The sequence below is a fragment of the Bos indicus genome, chromosome 12 (genome assembly GCF_029378745.1).
Source record: "Bos indicus isolate NIAB-ARS_2022 breed Sahiwal x Tharparkar chromosome 12, NIAB-ARS_B.indTharparkar_mat_pri_1.0, whole genome shotgun sequence".
NCBI classification, from domain to species: domain Eukaryota; kingdom Metazoa; phylum Chordata; class Mammalia; order Artiodactyla; family Bovidae; genus Bos; species Bos indicus.
Window position 1 is genome coordinate 35,791,847 of NC_091771.1, and position 26,631 is coordinate 35,818,477.

The 26,631-nt window shown below is 49.9% G+C and overlaps 1 protein-coding gene across 2 annotated transcripts in view; it reads left to right on the top strand.

The window, feature by feature from the left end:
- Window positions 1–23,720, top strand: part of CRYL1 (crystallin lambda 1) — a 56,577-nt gene extending 32,857 nt beyond the window's left edge. For both annotated transcript variants that reach the window (XM_070800311.1, XM_070800312.1), the window contains exons 4-8: window positions 7,624–7,785; window positions 9,589–9,783; window positions 18,810–18,915; window positions 22,734–22,840; window positions 23,169–23,720. In XM_070800311.1, coding sequence (XP_070656412.1) covers window positions 7,624–7,785; window positions 9,589–9,783; window positions 18,810–18,915; window positions 22,734–22,840; window positions 23,169–23,279 — 681 coding nt within the window. In that variant the 3' untranslated portion in view covers window positions 23,280–23,720. The remainder of the gene's footprint in view (window positions 1–7,623; window positions 7,786–9,588; window positions 9,784–18,809; window positions 18,916–22,733; window positions 22,841–23,168) is intronic.
- Window positions 23,721–26,631: the final 2,911 nt, after the last annotated feature.

Sequence of the window (26,631 nt, forward strand, 5' to 3'; positions counted from 1 at the left end):
GGAGGTCTAACAAAGGCTTAACATAGATGTAAAAATACTTAACAGAATATTAGCAAATCAGATCTAAAAATATACATCAGTTCAGTTCAGTCACTCAGTCGTGTCCGACTTTTTGCAACCCCATGAATCGCAGCATGCCAGGCCTCCCTGTCCATCACCAACTCCCGGAGTTCACCCAGACTCACGTCCATTGAGTCAGTGATGCCATCCAGCCATCTCATCCTCTGTCGTCCCCTATCGAAGTTATACAAGGCTGGTTCAATACTTGAAAACAAATTAATGTAAACCATTACAATGCACTGCTGTTATTTTTGCTTTGGATGTTCACTTATATTTTAGAGCAATTGAAAACAAAACATTTATTTTATCTTCATTTACTCCATTTCCAGTGTTCTTCATTTCTTTATATAGATCCAGTTTTCTCTCTGGCTAGTTTTTTTTCCTTCTGCCTGCAGACTTTCCCTTAAAATTTATTCCTATTCTTAGATTCACAGGTTGGCTTGGAATGAATTCCTAACCTTACTGTTTTTCTCGGAAAAGTTTTTGTTTCTTCATTTTTGAAAGATGTTTTTACTGACTGTAGAACTGTGAGTTGACAGGTATTTTTTCTTTTAGCACTTAAAAATGTCACTCCATTACTTTCCATCTTCTATGATCTCTCAAAAAGTCTTAATTTCGTTCTTGTATATATTATGTGATTCTTTCTCTGACTGCCTTCAGTATTTCTTTGTCTGCTTTACTCAGCAGTTTGAACATAACATACCTCTTTATCCCCAAATCCACAACCATGTGTGTGGATTTGGGGGTAAAGAAGGGTATTTATCTTGCATTGTGTTCTCTCAGCTTCATGCTTGTGTAATTTGGGATTTTCTTTAGTTTTGGATATTCTCAGCCATTATTTCCTGGAATATTGTCTTCTGCCCCATTCCCTGACCCTAGAAATGTTTGGATTTCAGTCACACATGTGATAGATCATTTGATAATTTTCCTGCAGGTCCTGGATGCTCTGTATATGCTTCTCAATCTTTTTGCTCTTTGTTTTTCACTTTGGCTAATTTCCATTGACTGGTCTGCAGTTCACTGATTCTTTCCCAACTGTGTTGAGTCTACTGATGAGTCAGTCAAAGGCATTCTTCATCTCTCCTTTGTTTTTAATTTTTAGCATTCTCTTTGATATTGTCTTCCAGTTTCTATTTCTCTGCTGAAATCACCCATATGATGTTGTCCACATTTTTCACCCCAGAGCCTTTAGTATTTTTAATCACAGTTACTTAAAATTCAATGTCAGATTGTACCAGTATCTGAATCATACCAGGATCTGGTCCTGTGATCCCTCTGTCTCTTGGGTGTGCACTTTTTTGTATGCCTCATAATTTTTTGTTTTTGAAATCCGGACATTTTGAGCAGGACAGCAGATTTACGCCTGGGGTTTGACACACCTTTCTTCCTACAAGGCTTTTGTTGTAAGGATTTGAGTTGATCTAGTTAGGAGTTGGGCAAGTTTTAAGGTTTGCAAGTTTCTGTAGTCACCCTTGGTGCATACAAGTTTCAAATCCTTAAGCAACACCTGTGTTTAGGGTGTTCTCCCTCACTATGTTCTCCACCCTCAGCTTTCAGTCTTCCCTTTGCAGTGCTCTCAGAGAGAATCTCTTTCCATGTTCTTGCTCTGTCCCTTCCCAGAAGTGTTCTTTTCTCACTAGTTACTTAACACTTGCTTGCCTGGGAAGGGTCTTCTCTTGGGATTCTGATTAAGCCTTTGTCTCGTTCAGGCTTCCCTGGTGGCTCAGATGGCAAAGAATCTGCCTACAGTGCAAGAGACCCAGTTTCGATCCCTGGGTTGGGAAGATCCCCTGGAGAAGAAAATGGCAACGCATTCCAGTATTCTTGCCTGGGAAATCCCTGAAAAGAGGAGCTGGGCGGGCTACCGTCCATGGGGTCGCAAAGAGTTGGACATGACTGAATGACTAACGCTAGCATTCATTCCTCTTCCTCCCCCAGGCATAAGGGTTTTTATTTCAGTTCCCTTCCCCCACCTAGAGTGAGTTTTCAGTAATGGTAGGTTTTGTGCTTTTGTCTGCATCCACTTCAGCGAATTAAGATGTATTTATGTCACATGCTGAAGGACTCAGATGTTGGACCACAGTTTACCTGTATGTTAGAACTTTTCAACATTTCTACATGTTTTTAAAAAATCTTTAAAAAAATTATTTCTTTTTATTTTTATAATTTAATTAATTAATTAACTTTGGGGTGTGCTGAGTCATCACTTGCTGCATGGGCTTTTCTCCAGTTGCCCAAGTGGGGGCCGCTGTCTAGTTCGGTGGGGGCCGAGTGCAGGGGCCTCTCATTGCGGTGGCTTCTCTGGTTGTGGAGCACAGGCCCTGGGCACAGGGGCTTCAGTAGTCGTAGCGTGTGGGCTCACTAGTTGTGGCACACAGGCTTATTGCTCTGAAGCATGTGAGATCTTCGTGGACCAGGAATCAAACCTGTGTCTCCTGCATTGGCAGGCAGCCTCTTAGCCACCACCAGGGAAGTCCTAGAATATTTTAAATTATAATATTTTTTTATGTCAAGCATTTTAACTTAATTGTAAATAAATGATATCCTAAAAGGTATTAAAAAACTTGTTGGAATGAGTTGGGGATAGACACACCATCAGGCCAGCAGTTGTCACCTGTGTCCCTTCTCTCACCTCCATCCCCTATGGTTACTTGAGGAAAGACCTCTGCTGGAAGCAGACCACAGCCACCCTGGTCACCTCGACACCCAATCCCCAGGACATTCCTCAGGACAGCCTGCTCTGCTTTTTACTTTAGAAAAGTCTCTAACTGAGTATAGTTTATTCTAGATTACTATAGAACATTGTTTAGGATTTATAATATGCTTTAAAAGTATTTTGATTTTTAATGAAAAATATGAGGCTTTGGTTAGAGCACAGTGCAGTTTATTATCTGTGATATTGAAAACCTGTACTTTAACACATGCTATTTGTTCTACAATAAGAAGATTTATGGGATTTTTTTTTTTGTAATTATAACATCTACCTCTTGAGAAATCTAGTCATAGTAGTCTATTAATCTGATAGATTTTTAACAATTGTGCTCTTTCAAGAAATAGTGGGACTTCCCTAGTGGTGCAGTGGATAAGAATTGGCCTGCCAATGCAGGGAACACGGGTTCAGTTCCTGGTCCAGGAAGATTTCATATGCTGCAGAGCACCTAAGCCCATGAGCCACAGCTACTGAGTCCACCCTCTAGAGCCCATGACTCGCAACCTCTGAAGCCCATGCGCCTAGAGCCCATGCTCTACAACAAGCGAAGCCACCTCAGTGTGAAGCCTGTGCACTGCACCTAGAGAGTAGCCCCCACTTGATGCAACTCGAGGAAGCCCCCACAAAGCACAAAGACCTAGTGCAGCCAAAAATAAATAAATTGATAAATAATTTTTAGAAATAAAGAAATAGTTAATAATAATAAAAAAGAAATTGCTGATGATTAAACAGATTTCCCAGTATTCAGGTATGGATGTGAGAGTTGGACCATAAAGAAAGCTGAGTGCCAAAGAATTGATGCTTTTGAACTGTGGTGTTGGAGAAGACTTTTGAGAGTCCCTTGGACTGCAAGGAGATCCAACCAGTCCATCCTAAAGGAAATCAGTCCTAAGTATTCACTGAAAGGACCGATGCTGAAGCTCCAATACTTTGGCCACCTAATTCAAAGAACTGACTCATTGGAAAAGACCCTGACGCTGGGAAAGATTGAAGGCAGGAGGAGAAGGGGACGACAGAGGATGAGATGATTGGATGGCATCACTGACTCATTGGGCAGGAGTTGAGCAAGCTCCGGGAGTTGGTGATGGATAGGGAAGCATGACATGCTGCAGTCCATGGGGTCACAGAGTTGGACATGACTGAGCAACTGAACTGAACTGAAACATGTTGAAGCAAGAAATTGCTGATGATTAAAGAGGTTGAAGCAAGAGATGTATTTAGTGCAAAGAGACGGAAATTGTGATGTAGATCATGTCCACCCTCAAGTTGAGAATGGATTCCTTTCTGCCATGGTTACAGTAGGATTTTAGCTCAAATTTCCTTTCTTGCCATCTCTTTCCTGCTAAAATTGGCAAATAGAATTTCTTTGCATGTAAAATATCTTAAGCACCAAAGTCTTCTAGTTTAGTTTTTCTTTCTAAAGAAAGAAGTTCTAGTTTTTCTTTTCTATCTGGAAAGAACATTGAAGACTGTTTCCAGATATTTCGCACTGACAAATGTAGATTTTTCTAGCAACAGGATGCCTATCTAAGATGCATGACTTGCCTTTAAAAAAAAATCAATGAAATTTCATTTTCCCCATGAAAGTATTTGTTTTGGAAGCTGCACAGGGTTGCACAGTGAGTGGATCATCTGCAGAAGTCAGCGCCCTCTCAACCAGTCCCGCCTTTGCCTGGGGATCAGTCCAGAACCCCACCTCGTGGCCACGCCCCCTCCCCAAAACCACCCTGCAGGGTCTGAGTGCTGTCTTTGGTGAATTCTACTGATCTGTGTGCTAAGTCACTTCAGTCGCATCCAACTCTTTGTGAATAAAACACTAAAGTATATAAATTGTTTACTTTAAAAAATTATAAGTAAATGAAAGAGAACAAGTTAGACCTGTAATAATACCATCATCCAGTGTCCTTTTAAGTCTTTTCTGCTGCTGCTGTGTTATCTTCTGATGTGCCGATAACAGTTGTGATACTTGGAAAGTTCCTTACACTTTCCTTGTCCTCAGAATCTGAGCTAGTGGTTGTGTGTGAGATTATCACTTATTATAGATACATCTCTCCCACTTCAAAACAAACAAAACACAAATAATAGCCGTTGCTTAGAAAATGTCAGTTTAATGAAGCAAAGTCAAGCTAGTTACCTTCAGTAGTGAAAGAGAATTTTTGCTGACACTCGAAGTCTAGTGGCTTTCCCTGGACGGGCCCTGGAAAGGCTCCGTGAGCCCCAAGGCACTCTCACCTACTGGGAGCGGGATGTATGTCTAGCTGTTCGCTGTCACTTCCTCCCAGCTGTCCATGGTCACCAAGCGAGAGCAGCCGCTCTCAGCTTCACAATCCACCCAAAAGATAACCGTCCCGAGTAACAGTCTGCAGACCCCAGTTCTCAGACAAGCAGTGAGCAACAGCGAGATGATGAACTCAAGGCTTGACATAGACAGAGGCGTCTTAACCCTGGCCCAGCACAGGGAACACAAGTGGGTTAACAACGATGGCAACAATGAAACTTCAAGCAAATGCACTGTTAAAACCCTTACATAATTGTAGCAGGCTTGGATTTCCTCTGCTTCGAGTGTTCTTGCCTCTTTGATAATCAGACGATCTAAAGAAAGGCATAGAATTTCAGGGGAGAATCTGCAGGCCAGGCTCACAATGAGGCCATTCACAGGGCTCTTTCATTAGCCTGCACAGTATCGGCATCACGATTCATCTCTGGCTTCACTACAAGGCTCCATTTAAACCCAACCCAACTCGCAGACTTAACTGATCCAGGAATTACTCAATACAGCCCGCCAGCTACTGTAGCTTTTCCCCTTTGATAAGGGGTTTAACACAATGGGCTTCACAGTTCTTAAATGACTCTACTTTTTTCACCCGGTCTTTGAGATGTGGTGCTTATGTGACCTTTTGTTCTGAATAAAATTTCACGTGGTGTGACTATATTTTTTAAAACTACTAACAGACCCAATATTGACGCCTTACCCATGGAGGAAAGCTTTTAAAACCTTGTAGATGGTATAGAAATGAAATTCATGTCATTTACCCAGCTAACTTCACTCTATTAGATTATTAGATATTATTAAACCTGAAAATATTTTATTTTGGGGGTGATTTGGTAAAGTTACAGGCAGTACTTCTGCATTTTGCATCGACTTTTGCAGGCTGCTGGTTGTCTTCTGGTTTGTGCAGTTTCTGCCTCCACAGGACCAGGGCACCCTCAGCAAGTTCCTGGTGGGGAGGGCAGTGGGGAGCCTGATCTCAGAGTGGGAGACCATCAGGAATGAATGTATTTGGCCACAAACCACTGGGAGTGCGGTTGGCCCCCATTGCACCTGAGAACTGTGGGTCTCAGACTTCATTGAACACAAGTCATCAGAGTGACGGATAAGCATGCAGGTGCCCCGGCCCCATGCTGAATCTGACTCAGTACGTCTGCAGTGGGGGCCTGAGGATTTGCATGGTTAACAAGCACAGTTGATTCTGTTATCAGACCCCACTAAGAACTATTACCCCAAATTCACCGGGGACTGTGGGAACTCAGGGACCCTTGTTAGTAGGAGTGACTCCTGGTGGGATTTCCTGGGGCAGTGCTGGGAGGGGAGGGTGCACCTGAAGGTCCAGCTAGCATCCCCTTCTGTTCCCAGTCTCTCCACAGCAGGGCAGCAGCTGCCCTGAGCATCCAGTTCCCAGGGACCTGCCTGTGGGCCTGTGTTTGGGCATCTGAGAACGGCTTCCCACAGCCCCCATCCCCCCACCCCCTGCCCGCTCTGCGCATAATCTGAATTTCCGAACAGTCATTATCTGCAATATTTAATCCAAATTTGCTTCTCTACCCTCCTCCGTTACCCCCTTATTAAAATAATTTTAGAGTTTTAGTAACAAAGGTCTTTTTCAAAGGATTTCTGATAAGAAGTGGACTCTCAAGAAGCCTTTTGGGAATTATGGATGTAGCATGTGTTTGCTCATTTCATGAAGATAAGATTTTTCCTTGAAGATAAGTCGATCTGATGATCAGGACACACAAGTGGTGGTGACTATTGTTGATATTCATACAGTTCACCTGCAGTGCTGTTGTGTATTCTGTTTGTAGAATCCACCCCCATACAGTTGGAGGGCTTTTTTATTATGAGAATTTTCAGCCTGACACAGAACTAGAAAATACAGTTCCCAGAGTTACCAAGATCTGTCGTACTTTTTGACAGCTATTTTTCTCCTGTTCTTAAATATTTAAAAAATTTTTATTTTTGTATTTTATATAGTTCTTTTTAAATTTATTTTTAATTGGAGTATAATGGCTTTACAATGTTGTGTTGGTGTCTGCTGTACAATGAAGTGAATCAGCTCTCTCTTGAGCCTCCCTCCCACCCCCCATCCCACCCCTCTAGGTCATCACAGACCACGGAGCTGAACTTCCTGTGTTACACAGCAGCTTCCCACTAGCTCTCTGTTTTACACAGAGTAGTATATAAATGGGGGCTTCCCCAGTGGCTCAGATGGCAAAGAATCCACCTGTAATGCAGGAGACGTGGGTTCTATCCCTGGGTCGGGAAGATCCCCTGGAGGAGGAAATGGCAACCCACTCCTGTATTCTTGCCTGGAGAATCCCATGCACAGAGGAGCATGGCGGGCTGCAGAGTCACAAAGAGTCGGACATGACTGAAGTGACCGAGCACACACCCTGTATATGTGTCAGTACTGCTCTCTCAGTTCCCCACTGTGTTCACAAGTCCATTCTCTACCTGTTCTTGAATGTTGCTGGTGGTTCTCTAATTGGTTCATTTTGGGAAGGACGCAAACACGAGATGCTTTGCTTGGGCCTGAGTGTGGCGACCCTGTGTGATAACGTGAGGTTGTCCTTTTTAGGAATGTGTCCCGGAGAACCTGGAGCTGAAGCGGAAGCTGTTTGCTCAGCTGGACAAAATCGCCGACGACCACGTCATCTTGAGCAGCTCCAGCTCATGCCTCCTGCCCTCCAAGCTGTTCGCCGGCTTGGCGCACGTGAAGCAGTGCCTGGTGGCCCACCCCGTGAGTATGTCCAGCCAGGAAACCCAGCGAGTCTCGTTTGGGTTTCCAGGAGCAATTCATCTCGATGAACCTGCTTGTGCTTTTTAACTGCTTTTTAACATATGAGATGTAATTCATATATCACACAATTCAACTTGTACAATCTAGTATATTTTTAGTATATTTAGCTTTTTAGTATATTTAGCAACTTGGACGTTATCATCATTTTAAAAAGAATTTTATCCAGAATTCCTTGAATTGTATCTTGTATCTCATGCGTTGTGAGAAAGAGTGAACAAATCTTACAGACTTCTGGCCTCAAGTCACTCACTGTCACAGGCCTGGGGTGCTGTGGTGAGGTCGGCCCCCACCACCTGAGTTGATTTAGGACAGGTGGGGCATGTGCTCAGTTGAGGGGGAGAGACCAGGGCATAGTTACAACTATGACTCGGGGAACGGGGAGGCCATGTGTGGTCTCAGCGTGCCTATGGCGCCATGTCTCCTGGAGGGGTCTGAGTGGGCAGAGGGAAGCTGGCTGCCAGGGCGGCCCGGGGACAGTAGGGCTTAAAGGAAGTGTGGGTAGGAAGTCTGCAAGGCAGCCTGCGAGTGAGACTGAGACAGGAGTGAGCCAGATGCACAGAAAGACGCCTTTTACCTGTTTGTCCTGACCTGTGTTCTGCCCCTACAAGGCTCACAGCACTGCAGAGACCCCAAGCCCAACACCCCTGTCTTCCCATAAAGAGAAGTTCATCACGGACAGACATGCTCTCTGTTCTTATAATTCTGATGTTTAAAAAGGCCAGAGGTCACATATCTCTGTAGGAACTCAGTGACTCCAGTCAGGGGGCCAGTGATTCAGCTGAGAATTTATAGTTTATTTGAAGTAGGTGCTCCCCCAGGACAGGCTGGGAGCAGAGGAAACCTCCAAGGTGTGAGGGCCAGCTGGCTGCCCCTCCGGGCTGTTCCAGGGGAAATATGTTCTCTCTCCTGTGGAAATCATTTTAAAATGGATGCCTCTTGTACTTTTTGGTAAATGTGAGATTTTTACCCATTTTCACCCATACTCGGAGGAAAAACATTAAAATACAATATCGTTTGGGGAAAGAGTTTAGCGAGCGTGCATCTGCTTAGTGGTGAGGGTTATTAGCAAGCCTTTTGTCAAATAGCATTTTCTTTAGAGGTAGGAGAACTCTCTCTAAGAATCTTCAAGAAGGATTTCTCAAAGTAAACCGAGAAAACCAAAGCCAAGAAACCACAAGAAAACCAATGCTGGTCAGGCAAGCCGTCCCACTGCGGGCAGACTCTCTTCCTGTCTCAGATGACACTCGGTGCTGAGGCTCTAGGGCGTTGCCTGTGTGACTCCTGGGTGAGATTTGATCGGGGGAGCCAATGTTTGAGGCTCAGCATGGAGACATTAAGGGAGTTCCAGGTTTGAGGAAGATACTACCCATAGCACCGATGCGGTAGAATGGCAGTGACTCATGTGGGAAGAGAAGGCTGGGCGAAGGTTGGGAGAAGCCTGTGAGGGTTGGACAGCTGGTGGCAGAGCCCCGGGAAGTCAGTGGTAAACGTGCAGGGGGCCCACTGGCACCCGTGAGCTGGAACCTCAGGGTTGGTTACAATGCCTGCAGTTCTGCGCCCAAATTCTTTCTTTGTCTCCCCTCTTTGTGAACGACTTTATTCCTCCAGTTTCTTGTCATCGGATGGGCCCCTCATTCCTGTGTTGAACCTGCCCCCCACCCACCCTGACCATTCAGGATCGTGAGTGACACCCCGCATGCCAGAGCCGTCTTCTTAACTCTCTCCGGCCATCTCTCTCCCAAGGTCAACCCACCGTATTACGTGCCGCTGGTGGAGCTGGTCCCACACCCAGAGACGGCCCCCGCCACTGTGGACAGGACCTATGCCCTGATGCGGAGGGTCGGACAGTCCCCGGTCAGGCTCCTGAGGGAGATTGACGGCTTCGCCCTGAACCGCCTCCAGTATGCGGTCATCGCTGAGGCTTGGCGGCTTGTGGAGGTGTGTGGCGGGGCTGGGGCCCCTGGCTGAGCGGGGGCGGGCAGGTGGGCTGGGGGTGGGGTTGGGGGGATGGGAGGGGCAGGAGCCTGGCGGGGTGGGCAGAGAACCAGGTGCCCGATCTATTCCAGAGACCAGAGGCACCCCTTCCTCTCAAGAGATTCCTCTGTACCATCAGTCACAGAGGATATTCACACGTGATGAAGACTTCTATTCTTGCCCTTTCCTGTCATTTCCACAGCATTTTCTCTGTGATGTGCTGAGTTTCCCCACGGTCTCAGACTGCTCCCCACCCCCAGTGGCACTGTTTTTCAAGAGGAAAAAGAAATTATTTTTTGAGTAAACTTGTGTCCTTTAAAGGAACCCCATTTATTTCAAGAGCTTGAGGAAGAAACAGTGGATAGCTTTTAAACTTGTTAGTTCTATTCTTGTCTCACACATAGAGAGGAGTTTATATATATATATATATATATATATATATATTTATATACCTGTATATTTACATATGGACTTCCCAGGTGGTTCTAGTGGTAAAGAACCCACCTGCCAATGCAGGAGACACTGGTTCGATCCCTGGGTCAGGAAGGCCCCCTGGAGGAGAGCATGGCAACCCACTCCAGTATTCTTGTCTGGAAAATCCCATGAACAGAGGAGCCTGGCGGCTACAGTCCATGGGGTTGCAAAGAGTCAGACATGCCTGAAGTGACTTAGCACACAGAGGTTTGTCAGTTTCTTGAAGAGAAGGCTTTTGGTTTCATTGATTTTTTTCTTCCCCCTTATGGTTTTCCTGTTTTTCGTCTCATCAGCTCTGGAGAGAGGGTGTCCCTTCATCCTTGCAGCCAAGCAGGAGAGAGAAATTCTAGAGGAGATGGGGTGGGAGGGTAGGGCCCGCAACTGCGGGCCTGTCGTAGTGGGGAACAAGTGGGGGACACGACCAGGGGTCGGGGCGGGGTGGGCAGGAACGGGCTCCCGGGGCACAGGGTCCCACCCCCGGCCGCGACTGCATGAGGGCTGGTGGGCGCTCACAGCCACTCAGTCCTTTTTCTGTGGCCCGTTCGGCTGCAGAATTGGGCCAGAGCAGCCCTAGTTAGCAGCAGCGCTAATTGGCCGGGAAACACTGACAACTGCAGCCTAGGGGCCCAGAGTTAGGTCTGTGGGTGATGGATCCTGTTGCTGGGAAAGTGCTTTTCAGCTCATCCTCTTAAGCTGATGGGCATGATGAGGGAAGAAGCGCTCAGGTGATAGACTGTTGCCCAGACAGTGGCTGAGCTTGCACTGCTCATAAATTCCTGTCCTGTTGCAAGAGGGTCGTGGAGGTGAGCGGCGGTGAATCACAGAGCCTCTGAGGATTCTCAGTTCGTTGGAATGTGGGGGTGGTAATGAGCTTCAGATTGCTGAGCTCAGGTGTTGTTCACGCTTCTGAGAAACAGAACCTCCAAATGGATATCTGCCCGTGGGTCCTGAGCTGCAGGGCTTCCAGGGCTTCCATTCTGGTGTTCATTTCGGGACGTAGTATCTGCGGTCCGTACAGGACCTTTGGAGAGAGTCCAGGCCTCTGTGGCCCAGCTTTATTCTGGACATGGATGCAGCCACTGTGAGCACTGCTTTCAGCTACTAAGGTGCATCTCAAAGGTCACCTGGTAAAATGAGCAGACCAGGCTTTGTGTGGTAAACTCCATCAAGTGTTTCTGTTGAGTGTAGTTTAGGACAGTGCAATGTTTCCCTGCAGCAAACTTTAATCAAGTCTAATTGCTTACATACCTGATACCATGTGAATACAGCTGTTTCTTTAAATACATGTTTTATTTTTCTATTTTTGGCTGTGATGGGTCTTTGTCTAATAAATGTTTTCATTAATTTTTCTATTATTGACTGTGCTGGGTCTCTGTTGCTGCTCAGGCTTTTCTCTAGTTGCGCTGCAGGAGCTTCTCATCTCAGTGGCTTCCTTTGCTGTGGAGAAAGGCTCTCGAGTGTTCGGGCTCCAGTAGTTGTGGAACACGGCCTTAGTTGCTCCTCAGTATGTGAGATCTTCCCAGACCAGGGATCAAACAGGTGTCTCCTGCATCAGTAGGTAGATTCTTTACCTCTGAACCACCAGGGAAGCCCAACGTTGATTTTTTAAAACGATTTAATTCACTTTCACTTAGAACACAAACATGTCTGAACAACGAACACTAGGTTTTCACTTCTCCCCCCATCTTACCCAACCGCCAGACGGCATCTCCCTCATCCCGCTGGCCTCCTGCTTGGCATCTTGGCATCGTCGTGCAGCCTTTGATTTCAGGAGCGGAGGTGAAGATGGCAGCCTGCTTTTCCTCATCTCTGTCGTGTGAACAAAGGGTCCCTCCAAAGGTGGCGGCCAGATGGGGCAACTCCTCAGGCCTGAGAGGAAGTCCCTTCTCCGGTCACCGCGAGTCTGGTGCTCCTGGGCCAGACCTGCTACGGGGTGGTGAGCTCCTGGCCTCGTCCTGAGAGTGTGCTTAGACTTGGGGGAACAGCAGCTCCTTGGCAGAGGGGGCGGCTGGGGGAGGTGGTGCGGTCCAGGGAGTCTGGGGACGAGAGGACCCGAGGCTGTAGATGCGTGAGGAGCGCTCACACCGCTCTCACTTGGGCTGTGATCACCTGGAGGCATGAGGTCCTTGGCTTTCTTCTCTCCTTTCAGAGCCAGGGTCAGTGTGCGTGCCCCTAGTTCCCCAAGTCCAAGTTCATCCAGGAAGTTTACTACTCACACACACGACCTCTGAGAAGGACCTTCACCGAGTCTAGGGGTGGCGGAGGGAGTTTTTTCCACGAATACCACCCTGAGTGGGTCCCCTGCAGCCCAGTAAGTGCAGGCCCTCCCAGCTGTTCTGGAATAAAACCAGAACAAATGGACAGCGAGGAGGTGAAGGAAAGCACAGGCCCAGGCTGAGCCACATGCTCCCTGTCCCTGGATCAGGGAGTCTGCAGCCCCGACAAGAGGAAGCAAGTTCAAAGCCTGGCTCCAGGTGGTGGGTGTGGGGCTGGTTAGAAGGTTTCTTCAGAGGAAGCTGCTGGAAATAACAGGGCTGCTTCAGCTTGACTCACCTGGCACGTGGCCAGAAGGGAAAAGCGGCTTGAATGAAGTGCTGCTGAACAGACCTTGGCGACACCCGTCTGTGTATTTGGCAGGGAGATTCGTGTAGAAGGATGTGAAGGGAAGTCAGAGGAGTCAAGAAGGAGCTGGGCTCCTGCCTCCATGCCACCACACCCTCCACTGTAGGACTCTCTACATTTTATGTTGTCTAAAATTTAAACTTGAAGGTTTAGGGATTGGGAATTCCTTGGTTTCCCAGTGGTTAGGGCTCCACTGCTGAGGGCCTGGTTTCCATCCGTGGTCTGGGAACTAAGATCCTACAAGCCACATGCCCCCTCCTCGCCCTCAAGAAAAAGTTTAAGGGTTTAAAAAAATAAATTTATTGTCTATTTATTTATTTGGCTATGCCATACAGCTTGTGGGATCTTAGTTCCCCAACCAGGGATTGAACCTAGACCCCCAGCAGTGAATGTTCAGAGTCCTAACCACAGGACCACCAGGGGACTCCTACCAACCTCCAGATTAACCGACACCTGCTTTCTCAGCTGTTAGTTGGAAGAGCCTCCTGTCAATGGCCTTTTATTCAGAGGTCGATGGAACGGGAGATGCTTTTTGTTACAGGACAGGTCTGCAAAGACCCCATGGTCTCAGCATTTTTAAGAAGCCCCAGAGCTATATCAGAAGCACACCCACCGCTCAGCAAGTGTTTAATGTCTTGCATTGACCACTGGGAGCCAATCAGATAAACCAGAGGCCACTCATAGCTGACCTGAGTTACTCCACATGTGACAAACTGTGGAGCCGGAAGGCTGCAGGAGCTTTTCTAAGGCCAGTGGTGGTTTTGCGCAGACTTGAGCTTCCTGGGTGGCTCAGACGGTAAACAATCTGCCTGCAGTGCAGGAGACGCGAGTTCAATCCCGCATCAGTTAATTAGAACTCTTCCAGCAGCGATGGTCTGTAAGAAGTAGACCATTTTTATAACAGTGTTTACTGTTTTATAGGAGGTGACTTTATGAGTAGCCACAGTGGCGAGCAGTAAAGCCCTATTCAAAGGAGACATGCTGCTGATGTATTATTTTAGAGACAACTCCAGCCCCATTAACAGATAAACATAATGAAAACACCAACCACACATTCAATTAAAAAAAAAAAAAAAAACCTGTCTGGCATGCCTGGGGTTACTCTAACAGTGTTTAAAGCAAACGCATTTATGCTAGTGTTCTAACAGCTCTAAAAAAGAAACAAAGTGAGGTGCTGTTACTCTAACACCTGACTGCCTGTCCTCTCCCACAGGTGCTCGGGCAGTGAGAGGTTTCAGCTCCTCTGGTGTGAGCTGACAGGCAGGCCGGGGGCCCCTGATGGAGGTGGGGGGTGGGGTGGGAATGAGTGCCCAGGAGAGGAGGCAGAGAAGGGGGCCACAGGTAACAGCTGGACAGGAGCCTATTCGTCCCGCCCCCAGTGCAGGCGGGAGCTGGCCCTGGAGGTCAGAGGGGCAGAGACTGGGTTGTGTGTGCCTGCTGTTGGGCGGGGGCGGGGGAGCTTTCACTGCTTGATTCAAAGTGAAAGTGTTGGTCCCTCAGTCGTGTCCGACTCTCTGCGACCCCATGGACCTTGGAATTCCCCAGGCAGGATCACTGGGGTGGGTTGCCATCAAACCTCTGTGTAAAGAGCTTCCTTCCCAAGGACCCTCAGTCCTGGCCTCACCGAGCCCCGGTGCACTTGTATTTGCCCAAACAAGGGATTTTGCTGTGAATGGTTTTAAGGTTCAGACTTTTTGTTTCTATTGGCCTCTTTACCACCGGTGTTTTTCTTCCTGAGAGCTTTGTCACGAGAGAAGTAGGTAACACCACTGTGGCCCAAACAGCTCTGGACTGTCCTTTTGTTGTTCAGTTGCTCAGTCGTGTCCAACTCTGCAACTCCATGGACTGCAGCATGCCAGGCTTCCCTGTCCTTCACCTTCTCCTGGAGTCTGCTCAAGTTCATGTCCATTGAGTCTGTGATGCCATTCAACCATCTCATCCTCTGTCGTCCCCTTTTCCTCCTGTCTTCAGTGTTTCCCAATGAGTCAGTTCCTCGCATCAGGTGGCCAAAGTATTGGAGCTTCAGCATTAGCATCAGTCCTTACAACGAATATTCAGGACTGATTTCCTTTAAGACTGTCCCTTGGATCCGCACTAAGTCTTTCCTCTCCTTCCCTTTCATTTTTTGGTTTATTTCCACTGAAGGCTTTATTCTCAAAAATACTCACAGGGAAAATACCACTTCTGTTCCCTACCCTGAGTTAGAGTGCTTTTATTTTTTCTGCGTTCTTGTCTAGTCTGTGTTAAGAATACTTTCCTTGAGTTTTTGTTCATTTTTAACGGCTCGTGATATTTTGTTTCATTGATCTTTTTGAAAAAAATGAACCTTTCCCCTGTTGTGGGATGTTTTAAGGTCATTTCAGGTGTTCTGCCTTACGGTGCCTCTTTGCACGTTCAGTCTCCTCTTCTGGTCCTTCTCCCAGAACGACTCAGGCAGCAGGGTCGCCCCATCCAAAGGGATACCTTACCGGAGCTTGGGCCCACCTGGGGCTGCACATCCCAGGGGCCCTGCCAGCCAGAATAGTCCTCTTCGTGTCTCTCATCACCTCCCCCCACCCAGGATCCTGTCTGAGGCTCTGGACACAGGGGCGGGAGGGTTGTGATCCAGTGCCCTGTTGCATCAGCTAAGCGTGTTCAGTCAGCTCGTCTCCAAGGTGCTCGGAGCCCGGTCATCCTGAAGGAATGGCCCCGCCCTGCTTCCCAGAAAATGCACAGCTCATGGACCGCCAGCCTAGGGGTGACTAGAGCTGGCCGGCAGCACTGGGCAGTCCTTCCTGTGAAGTCCTGTCCTGTCCTTGCCCCACCTCCTCCAGGAAGGAGCTGTGGGTGGGGACGGGCAGAGGGGGCCTTTTTCGGTCTCGCTCTGGAGCCAGTTTCGTGGTGCACGTCGGACATGTGCTGCCTGGCAACGAGTGTAGAGAGGAAACACGCAAGTGTGTGTGCGTGGAGGGAATGAATTCATGGCTCTAGGTACTTCCTCATGAGAAAAGCTGGCCTCCTCGTCACCATGGTAGTTCTTAGTTTAAACTCCACTGTCTGTAACTGCCTTATTCTGAATCTTGGATCTGTACGGGCTATGGGGTTAGACTTTGTAAAGGTGGGCCCGGCGCCCCCAGTTGGGCTTTACCGTCTTGCATTAAGGTCATTCCCATGTGGTTCGAGCTTGACCGTCTCTGGGAATCTGGGGTTAAGCCTCAAGGGGCCTCTTTCCCTGAGACCCCTTGTCCTGAGCCTCTGACAGGGGTGATTCTGGACCATCTCAGGCTTCACTCATTCTCACCCTCAGATACAACATTTCATTGCCTAACACATAACCAAGTAAAACGTTTTTTTGCCTCGGTCAAGACACTGGATTGAGGCCTGAATGGCTCTGGTTGTGGGCTGGGAAACTTGTATATAACTTTGTCCCAATTCCTGGGGGGCAAGTCTGTTCCTGGTGGTGGTGGTGCTGGCTGAGGTGGAGAAGTGTTTGCACAAGAAAAAGTTGAAAATTCAGGACCACATGTGGTGAAAAGTAGAGCAAAACAAAGTAGAAGAAGATCAAGATCTGGGAATTAGTAATTTCTAGAAAAGGAAAAAAAAAGGGGGAGAGAGACCAGGAAAGATGGCAGGAGAAACATGAGAAAAGCAAGTGAATAAGAGGGCATGCAAAATAAATAATTAAATGACAGAATTTAGTAGGAAAATGGGCTGATTAGAAGGAAGACTACTTCTGTAGCTGGTGATCAGTAGAGGAGATAGTCTTCAGGCTTGCCTCACTCAACACATTTTGCATCCCTGAACTGTGCGCAACCCCCAGGACCTCCCCCTTCTTCCTCGTCTCCCCAGGTCCAGTCCAAGTCCCCCGGTGGGTATTTTAGAGATGTCTTCCCGCCTTCTCTCCCTGAGCACAGAGTACCAGACCCGGGATGCCTGAGGGTCCCCTGTGAGGGTTGGCCAAGCAGAGGGCTGGTCATTCTGTCACACACAGTGCTGACGGTGTTTGATACGTGTGATTAGCATCTAGTCAGCTGACTCAAGTAAGGAGATTGTTCTCAATAATCTGGGCAGACTTCATCCAATCAATTGAATGACCTTCAGGGCAGAGCTGAGGTTTCCACCAGTCAATCCTAAAAGAAATCAACCCTGAATATTCATTGGGACTGATGCTGAAGCTGAAGCTCCAGTACTTTGGCCACCTGATGCGAAGAACTGACTCATTGGAAAAGGCCCTGATGCTGGGAAAGATTGAAGGTAGGAGGAGAAGGGGATGACAGAGAATGAGATGGTTGATGGCATCACCAATTCAATGGACATGAGTTTCAGCGAGCTTCAGGAGATGGTGAAGGACAGGGAAGCCTGGAGTGCTGCAGTCCATGGGGTTGCAAAGAGAGCCAGACACAACTGAGTGACTAATACACAAAGAAGCCTACCTCAGAAAATCCATATGGAGCAGAGAGAAGCAGTTAGGAAGAGGAGACATGAAGACTTTTCCCTTTTCTAAACTTGTTCAGCTAATGAATAGCAACTGATAAAAACCTGACTGCCCTCTATGGATGAAGCAGGAGGGAAGGACCCTGAGCCCGGAGGAGGTGTGGGTCCTCCGGACCTGACAGTGTTGGGTGGTGGGAAGCCCTCTGACCCTTTGTCTAGTCAGGTCACTGTCCCCGCTCATGACACTTAACAAATCAAGAATTAACTGCTCTGGGGTGGCTCACTTTGTGGGTGTTTTGAAATCTTTGGAAGTCAGCTCTGAAAGTGCAGAACGTAGTTATGGAAGAAGAGAGCCAAGGCAAACAACATCACAGGCCAGGCTGGCCTCCGGGTCCACATCCCTCACAGTTTGGTGCTGGAATGAAAACCCCAGGCTGTTGGAATGTTGACCCAGGGACCAGGGCTGGGGGATTGGGAATCAGCCATCCCCGCCCAGCTGCCTCTCACAGCATCCCCAGGGGCCAGGGCGGCCCTGGAAGAGGACCAGGCCGAGACATGATATGGGAAGTGGGGCCCCTTGCCATCTAGCAGTCGTTTCTGGTGGTTCTGGGCGGCCCCATAGGCCTCGTGTGCACTGTTTCCTCCTGACACCCCCCTAACCCCCCAGCGTTGTCACCAAGAGTGGAGGCCGGTAGACTGAGCATTTGAGTGACCTGAGTGGATCTGCTCTCATCAGTGGTCATGTGAGCCCGAGGATAGTTTAGGACTAATAGGAAACTTGGAGGACTCTTCCTGCTGACAAGGTGCTTGACACCCTGGTACCAGCACCAGGGGCAGGGAGCCCAGGTTGCTGGGGGCATCGGCTCTTGGCGGAGGATGCGCCAGGACATGCCGGGGGTGCCGGCGGTCATGCAGGTTGTCACCACGCATCCCTGGGCCTTCCCAAAGGAACACATGGGCGGTGGAGGCCCTGTGAACGGCAGCCCCACCTCTGCAAACACACAGCTCTGAGATGCATTTCGTCAGAGAAGCACTCTTCTACAAACTCGTTAAAAGCTGGGCAAGGCCGGGCTTGCAGGCCGGCAGAGCCTGAGGATGGCTTTCCTGCTCCTCCAATGGCCTCAGGTCTTAGATGTCAGGGGACACTTCTGGCTGTTTCCTCTGACACCCTACCCCCTGTGCCCCCATCCGCCGTGCCCCCTCCTCCCCTTCCCTGAAGCTGTGATGGGAGCTAGAGAAGCCAGGACACTGGAGGTGGGGACCATAGGGACAGGAACTGAATTGGTGTCCAACCATTTCACAAGCTGATCTTTTCTCAGGGTTCGTTCGTGTATGATCGCTGTGTGATTCCACATCTGACGAAGCCTGTTCTAGGGCTTCTGGGGTGTTTGGGGTCCTGTTTAGAGAAGTGAGGATGAGAGCAATGGTAACGAATTGCCCTCCCTATGAGCTTACCTCCGGACCCCATTCTCTCCTCTCAGGAAGGTGTGGTGTCTCCGGGTGACCTTGACCTTGTCATGTCAGACGGCCTGGGCCTGCGGTATGCATTCATCGGGCCCCTGGAGACCATGCACCTCAACGCGGAAGGTAGGGGCTGCCGAGGGGTCTGTGCCAGTTGCTGCTTTCATAGTTTGTAAACAGGCTTGCCTTTTCTTAAACTGAGGAGAAGCAGCACCATGTAGGAGACGCTGCCTGGAGGTATGTGTCATGTTTTTCTTTTTCTTTCTTCCTTTTTTTTTTCTTGAGAAAAATAATTCAGGTATCACAAGAAATTGATAGGGAGAGACTGAGAACAGTTAATTCTCAAACAAATAGAAACAGAAGCTGATGAAACTCGAGAACAAACAGCGTTCAGACAGGAAGGAGGCCCTCGACAATTTTTCAAACAAAGCAGCTGATAAGAAAGCCTAATGGGCTGACCGTGATAGTGGTGGACAGATGTAGCTTTCAACTTCAGAGCATTCCAGGGAGCAGAGGGAGTCAGTTCTGAGATCTGGCTCAGGACCGTGGACATGTGCGTGATTCCTCACCATGCCACCAGAACGTATCGGGAATGCCTCCTTTTGGGTGTAGTTTTCGTAAAGCCAGAATCTCAGGTTAAGGCTGGTTACTAGTCTTAAAAGCTATAGTTTATCTGGAAATGGTAGACATATTTTAGGATGTGTTTTTAATCTAATAAAATAGTGCCTGAGAAAGAGGAGGCCAGCGCGCTTACTCTGCCGTGGAGTGCCAGCTGTGAGTGGTGGGTCTGGCTGGCGGGGCCCTGCTAGACTTGCAAGCTAGATGACCTCGTGCAGGTCAGTTCACTGCCCCTCAGTTTACCCACCTGTAAAACTGGTACAGCAGCCGTGACCTTCACAGGGGTGGTGTAAGCCGGATGGAGACACTGGGCTCGAGTCAAAAACGGTGAGATGAGCTAATCTCATGAGAATCTGTTTTTCCCCATCTTTTCTTATTCTGTATAAACAGCTCTTAAGCAGTTAGGTTCAAAGTCTTCTTTTTGGAGGGGGAGGGGGCCTGTGCCACGCAGCATGAGAGATCTTAGTTCCCTGACCAGGGCTCAAACCTGGGCTCCCTGCAGTGAAAGCATGGACTTGTAACCACTGGACTGCCAGGAAAGTCCCTCAGGATCTTCTAGAAAGCTAAGCTCTGTGAGTTTTTGGAAGTGGATATTGTTGACCAAGCAGAGGGCATGAATGCAAAGAAGAGGTGGGTGGGGTAGGGGTGGGGTGGGCAGCTGAGTGGGATGAAAGGTGAAGTGGCTTTTTTCCTTCCCATTGTCAGTGAGATCATTAGTCTAGAGTAATTCCCATACCACTCATCTTTCATGGTGTAGAGCAGCCAAAACTACAGTTGGAAATAAAACCCTCCTTTTTGACCCTAATGGGAGGGGAGAACTTTCCTTCACTGGACTTTCCTTCACAGCACGGGTTCCAACTCGCCACAAACTTCCCGTGTCTGGAGTGAGTGCAGGCTGCTGGCCTAGCAGACAGTGGGCGTTTATCCGAGAGCTGAGAGCCTGCTGCAGAAAGTGGTCTTATGTTGCTGCTGCTGCTGCTAAGTCACTTCAGTCGTGTCCGACTCTGTGCGACCCCGTAGACGGCAGCCCACCAGGCTCCCCCGTCCCTGGGATTCTCCAGGCAAGAACACTAGAGTGGGTTGCCATTTCCTTCTCCAAAGCATGAAAGTGAAAAGTGAAAGTGAAGTCGCTCAGTCGTGTCCAACTCTTCTCGATCCCATGGACTGCTGTCTACCTCCATCCATGGGATTTTCCAGGCAAGAGTACTGGAGTGGGGTGCCATTGCCTTCTCCAGTTCTTATGTTAGTAGGGCTGAAATATTAATTGGCTTTCGAGCAAGTTGGGGGGAAATTATGAATTGTATGAGTTTTACCGTATTTTATTCTGTTCTGAAGAAATGAAAAGCTCTTTTAAAACTACAAGTTTTATAAAAGGCAGTAGGAAAAAAGGTACAAGAAAGCCCCTGGGATTCTCAGGTGACTTCACTGGGGCCACGAGAGAGGAGTGCTTGTTGCGAAGTCATTAAGTAGCCGGAGGTGAAACAGGGCACCTGAATTGCATCCCGAGGCTCATGGTGGGGGAGGAGGGGCAGGGCAGCTCGTTTTCCCCGAAAGTGGGTGAGCTCACAACTACAGCACACCTGCTTGCTCTCTCCTCTCTGTCTTTCCAGCTTTTTCTGTTGGGTGTCACTGCTCCCTCAAAATGGGTAAGCTGTGTTTATGCCTAGATTGTATCACCTTTAGTTTAAATAAACCTACAAAAAGGCACAGTGAAGTAAATATTTAATTTCCAAAAATAGGTAAGTGTTTGGGGCATTTTCCATGTTGCAGACATGCTGCGTATCCAGGAGAACTGGTGGAGGTCGGTGGGGGGCCTCCCCAAGCTCTGAACTGTCCCCCATGCTTCTGGTAAATGCAGCAAAACCCTTCAATTTAAAAGGGAGCGTCTGGAGCTTAAGTGCAGGTGCTGATGTCAGAAAAGTAGTGTGTTTGAATTTTCATCCATCGGACCACTTTCTCTTCTGAGACAAAGTGGGTGTCATCCTTCTTAGAGAGAAGGGAAATGATTTGAGCCAAGTGCAGTTGAAATCAGTGAATTTAAGCTTTCACACAGATGTAGATACACAAAAACTAACCCCACAGAAGTTATGCATCTTTTTTTTTTTAAGGCGTGTCCATTGGAGATCACTTTTAAGTGAATCATGCAGTGTTTGTGATCCTTGGACGAGGGCATGACAACCCACTCCAGTATTCTTGCCTGGAGAATCCCGTGGACAGAGGAGCCTGGCGGGCTACAGTCCATGGGGTCGCACAGAATCAGACACCACTGAAAGGACTTAGCATACATGCACATGCAATGTCTGTGGGGCAGGTGTGAGCCCTGCTCTGGGTTGCTTCACATCCTGCAGTTTGTTTGTTCCCTGTTATCCTTTTAGCCTGTCTGACCCACTGCTGAGTCTCCCTGGTTCTGAAAGACACTGGCTGAGGGCCAGGGCAGCTCAGCAGGTTTGGAGGGGGGTTGTGCTGGGCTCCTGTGAGACCTGCCCCGGGCGCAGGCCTGCACTGACTGGCCTAGCCTCCCTGCCTGGCGGGCAGGGGCGGGCTGGGCTGTGTGTGTGTGCGGAGCGGCCGGTACAGGCAGGCCACCCCGTGTGCGGGCAGCCAATGGCTTCCTCTTGGAATCAGCCTCCCCCACGCACACCTGACGCTACCCTGAGGGCGGCGTCCCCTTTGCCCCTTCAGGGTCAGCCTCTGCTCCACGTGCTTCTCCACCACAGACCTAGGACTCTGTCCTCCACTGAGGCCCCGTGTCGGCGGACGCATTGGGAGGCGTGTGGTCAGGGGTCACCTGCAGCCCCTGGGGCTGGTGGGGCCCTAACCTGGCAGCCACAGCTGGGCCTGCCCTGCGCAGGTAAATAGCCCGTGTAGAGAACCTGTCGCCCAGGAGGTGAAGGGCCAACTAGAGCCCATGGGTAAGAGGCAAGTAGGGAATGGATGCTGTTGAACTTGCCATCTTTGGTTCTCAGGGGATGCATTTGAGTGGTATACACAGGTACACAGGTGACCTCATAGGCACATTGTTGAAGGAGACGTTTGTGGTGCAAAGAGGACTCACGTGACACTTGAGGACTCAGAGCTGACCCTGGCCATCCGAGGTCCCTGAGAGATGCTAACCCAGGCACCGTGGGGGCCTGGAAGTCGGGTCGCTTCTCAGAGCTTTACTGCTGGGAGAGGCTGAGTTCTGACCCCGGTGTGGCTGAGCAGGGTGCGTGTCCCATCAGCCGGCCCTCAACACCCACAGGGGCCAGACCCTGTGGACACACCCAGGTTTGGGTGGAGACGGAGCTCACTGACCCGGGGGTATTCTTGTTTCCTTCTGCTTCCAGGTATGTTAAGCTACTGTGACAGGTACAGTGAAGGCATGAAGCGTGTCCTGAAGACTTTTGGACCCGTTCCCGAATTCTCTGGGGCTACAGCTGAGAAGGTGCACCAGGTATGTGAGCTCCTGCCTGTGAAACAAGGTGTTGCCTGCAGCTGGGGTCTTTGCCTTGACCTCCAGGTTCCTGTTGCTGACCGTCCATGGCCCTGTCAGGGTCACAGGGGACCCTGCGAGCAGTGTGACCAGGGAGCTGGTGGCTCACCCTGGCCGTCAGCTCCCCCCGGGTCTGGGGAGTTACATCAGTTGAGGGTTTGCCAGGCTTCTTCTGTCTCTGAAAGCAGATTCAAGAGTGTGCACAAATAGGAGTGGTTTTCCTTCTGCTTAATTAGTTGTCCTTCACGCTTCTTTCCCCTTTCTCCTCTTTTTTTTTCCCCATTCCCAGGCCATGTGCGTGAAGGTTCCGGATGACGCAGAGCACTTGGCTGCCAGGAGGGCGTGGCGGGACGGATGCCTCATGAGACTCGCCCAGCTGAAGCACCAGCTGCCCCAGTGATGCTGTGGTGACCACTGCCGCCCCCGAGCGGGGACTACCAGCCCTCAGTCCTGAGGCCTTGAGACACCGGGGTGGGGAGGGGGACTGCGGGAGCCCGGCAGAGGGACCCCTGCTTGCTGTCCTCACCCCGGCAGGTGCCTGGAGGGGACGTTCCCCAGGCAGGGGTTGGTTACAGCCGCTGGGGTCTGTGGACCATGGATCCCCCCCAACTCCCAGCAGACAAGAGAGCAAATCGTCTGAAGATTTGACTGCTTACTTTCATGTGATTCCACGTGTTTACATATCATGATTGGTGGTTGTAGTTTCAAGTCATTTTAATCTGCTGCAAAATGTTTTTGTAATTATTTTCTGATCTCTTGCTGAGGACCCTGTGGTCCTACACATTTGAGGAGTTCCCTTCATTTTTCTGATCCTTATTCCAAATAAAAATGTTTGATTGCATACAGACATCTTTTCTTCTGCTCTTTCTGGGAAAGACGTGTCCTGGTGATGGACATCAAGTGACCACGATGGTCAGGTCATAAAGCAGATGCTTTGTTCAGAGCTTCCTGTCTGCCGTTTGGTGAAAACCCACACTTTGGGCTGGTGTTTCCCACAGTGCTGTTGGCCCCAGGGTCAGGCGTGTTGGAGAAGCCCCTTCTGAGGGTGGCGGGCAACCCCCAGATGCCCCAACAGGGAACACACGAAGATAACTATTACCCGGGCCCTGTGTCACCTCAGCCTGGAGAAGGGCTTGGCATGGGGGATGGTTCAGAAAGGGGGTCCTGAGGGTGACCCTGGGCTGTGGAGGCCGCACCCAGGACAGAGGCTCTGGACCAGAGGCTGGGGTGCAAAGCAGAGCAGCACCCTGCAGGGAGGGGCCCTGGATCATACAACCTTCCCCGGGGGCCGCCTCCTCAGCCCCGCTCTCGCCCTCACTGTGTCCTCGTCTCTGGACCTGTCCCAGCTTCCTAGCCTGAGAGGACAGCAGATAGGACAGTGGTCCCATGCTCTCCTGTGGGACCCTCAGCTGCCCTGAGCCAGCCCAAGGCCATCCAGCTGGGGCCGCTCCCCTGGTTCCCTCTGGCCCAGGGGGCCTTCCCAGGCGGCTCACCCCTGCCAGCATCCCTTCTTGTGGCCAGGGCCGGGCTGCCATCGGACAGCCCGCAGGACACCGTGCCCTCCAGAGGAGCTGCAGCTTTCGCTCCTGGGCTGGGCCCTGGGGCTCAGCTCTGGCCTGCTCTGTGCTTGCTGGACCCAGGCTGGGGTCCCTGGAGGGTCTCTTGGTGGGAGAGGAACACATCCCCCACCAGCAAACGTTCACCTGCCCAGGTGACTCTGGACAGGTGGGAGGGACCCCCAGCCTCTCAAGGACGCTCCTGTCCTTCAAGGGCTTCACGGCCAGTCCAGCCCTGGGACTTGGGGGAGTTGTCCCAAGGCGTCCCTCAGCTGGAGGTGGTGACCTTTTGTTTCCTTCTCAACAGGGCAGTCATTTGTATTCTGCTGAGGGAAGACTCTGTTTCCTTCCTTTTGGGCTGGCTTTTTTTTTTTTTTGGTTTCTGCTTTTTTCAGATCTCTGAGCCAGGTCACTGCCCTTCCCCCAACACACCAGATTCCACACCTCCCCCTGGAGTCCGGCCGCTCCAGCCCCACTCCTCCTGGCCGTCAGCTCCTGGGCTGGAGAACATCTCTGGTCCTGGCCCCCCGCCCCGCTCCCTGCACCCCCACCCCCACCCCGGCGGGTGCTGGGTTTCTGCCCAGTCCCACCTCTGGACCGACACAGTCTTTTCGCTTACCATGAGGATCTCAAATGATCCCTTCTGCTGCTGCTGCTGCTGCTAAGTCACTTCAGTCGTGTCCGACTCTGTGCGACCCCATAGATGGCAGCCCACCAGGCTCCCCCATCCCTGGGATTCTCCAGGCAAGAACACTGGAGTGGGTTGCCATTTCCTTCTCCAATAATGATCCCTTCACCTTTTTGGAAAAACTGCCTTTTAATTTTGTGTCCTTAGATACACCATGCTTTTTCTTTTTTTTGTTTCTTCTTTTTTTTGGGGGGAGTGGGGTGTTTAACCTGAATAATTCCCAAAATAACTTCACTTCCACCACCCCTTTCCTTCCGGAAGCTGGCTGGAGACCAAAGTCTGCCTCCTAACCTCAGGCCTCTTGTGAGGATGACCCTACAAGTCTCCCAGAGAGGAGACTGTGGATGCCAAGCACTTCCTCTGTTGCTCTAAGTGTCTTCATGTAGAGGCTGGATTCATGTGCAGTGTGGGTGAGTAGACACGGGTCTGTGGACTGGGCCCAGAGCCCCTCAAGGGCAGGGCTGCAGGACGGGTCCAGCTAGCGGGGGGCTGCTTGTACCCCAGTCTCCCCTGGGCTATTGTACCAGCGGAGACTGGAGGCAAGGAAGGTAATGCCTCCCATCTCAGGAGCAGCTCTGCCCTGCACAAGCGTCCAGGGGCCACCTCCTCCCTGAAGCCCTCTGGGCCCTCTGCCGGTCCCTGAGACCTCCTTGAGCAGCAGCACTCGTCCGACCCCCAGCCAGCTGCAGGGGCCAAGGGATCATTCAAGTCTTGTTTCTGGAGGTATCTCACACAGAGCAGGTTCTCAACAAAACTGGCCCCACAAACAAATGGACTTGATGGTCCACTTCAGGCCTCTTCTGGTAACAACTGGCTGGGTGGCTTGGAGCAACTCTCCACCGAGGACAAACGAGAAATGTGCCCACAGGGGCTTCCCTGGAGGTCCAGTGGTTAAGAATCTGCCCTCCAATGCAGGGGACGTGAGTTCCATCCCCAGTCAAGGAGCTAAGATCCCATGTGTTAACAAAGCAACTAAGCCTGTGCACCTCAACGAGGTCCCAGTGCAACCAAAAAAATTAAAAAGCAACAAGTACACAAACGTCTTCTCAAACAGAAGAGCTAACACAAGATGTGAGGAATCCAAGCCACAGTCTGAAAACCCAGGAAGGACATGCACGCAAGGATACCTCTTGAACAACCAGGGCCACCAGCCGGGCTTTCTCTGTGTCAGGAAGAAAAACAGCTACCACGAGCTAAAGCACAACCAATGTGTCAAAGTCTGTGAGCTCCTAATGCAACTAAGAAATTAAAAACCCTTGTCAATCGTGCTTGGAGCCTCACTCACACATGTGGTGCCCCCTGGGGACCTGGGCTCCTGGATATGGGGCTGGTTCCTCTGTCCTTGGTTCCCTTTCCTGGGTGACCCACTGGGCCCAGGTGCCCCACTGACTGCCAGGCAGCTCTACAGGCCCATCGTGGGGGTCAGTTCCCAGCTCTAAGTCCCTGATGTCAGATCCATAGCCTGAAATCCACCCCCAGATTCACCACCGTGTGTGTACGCATGTGGA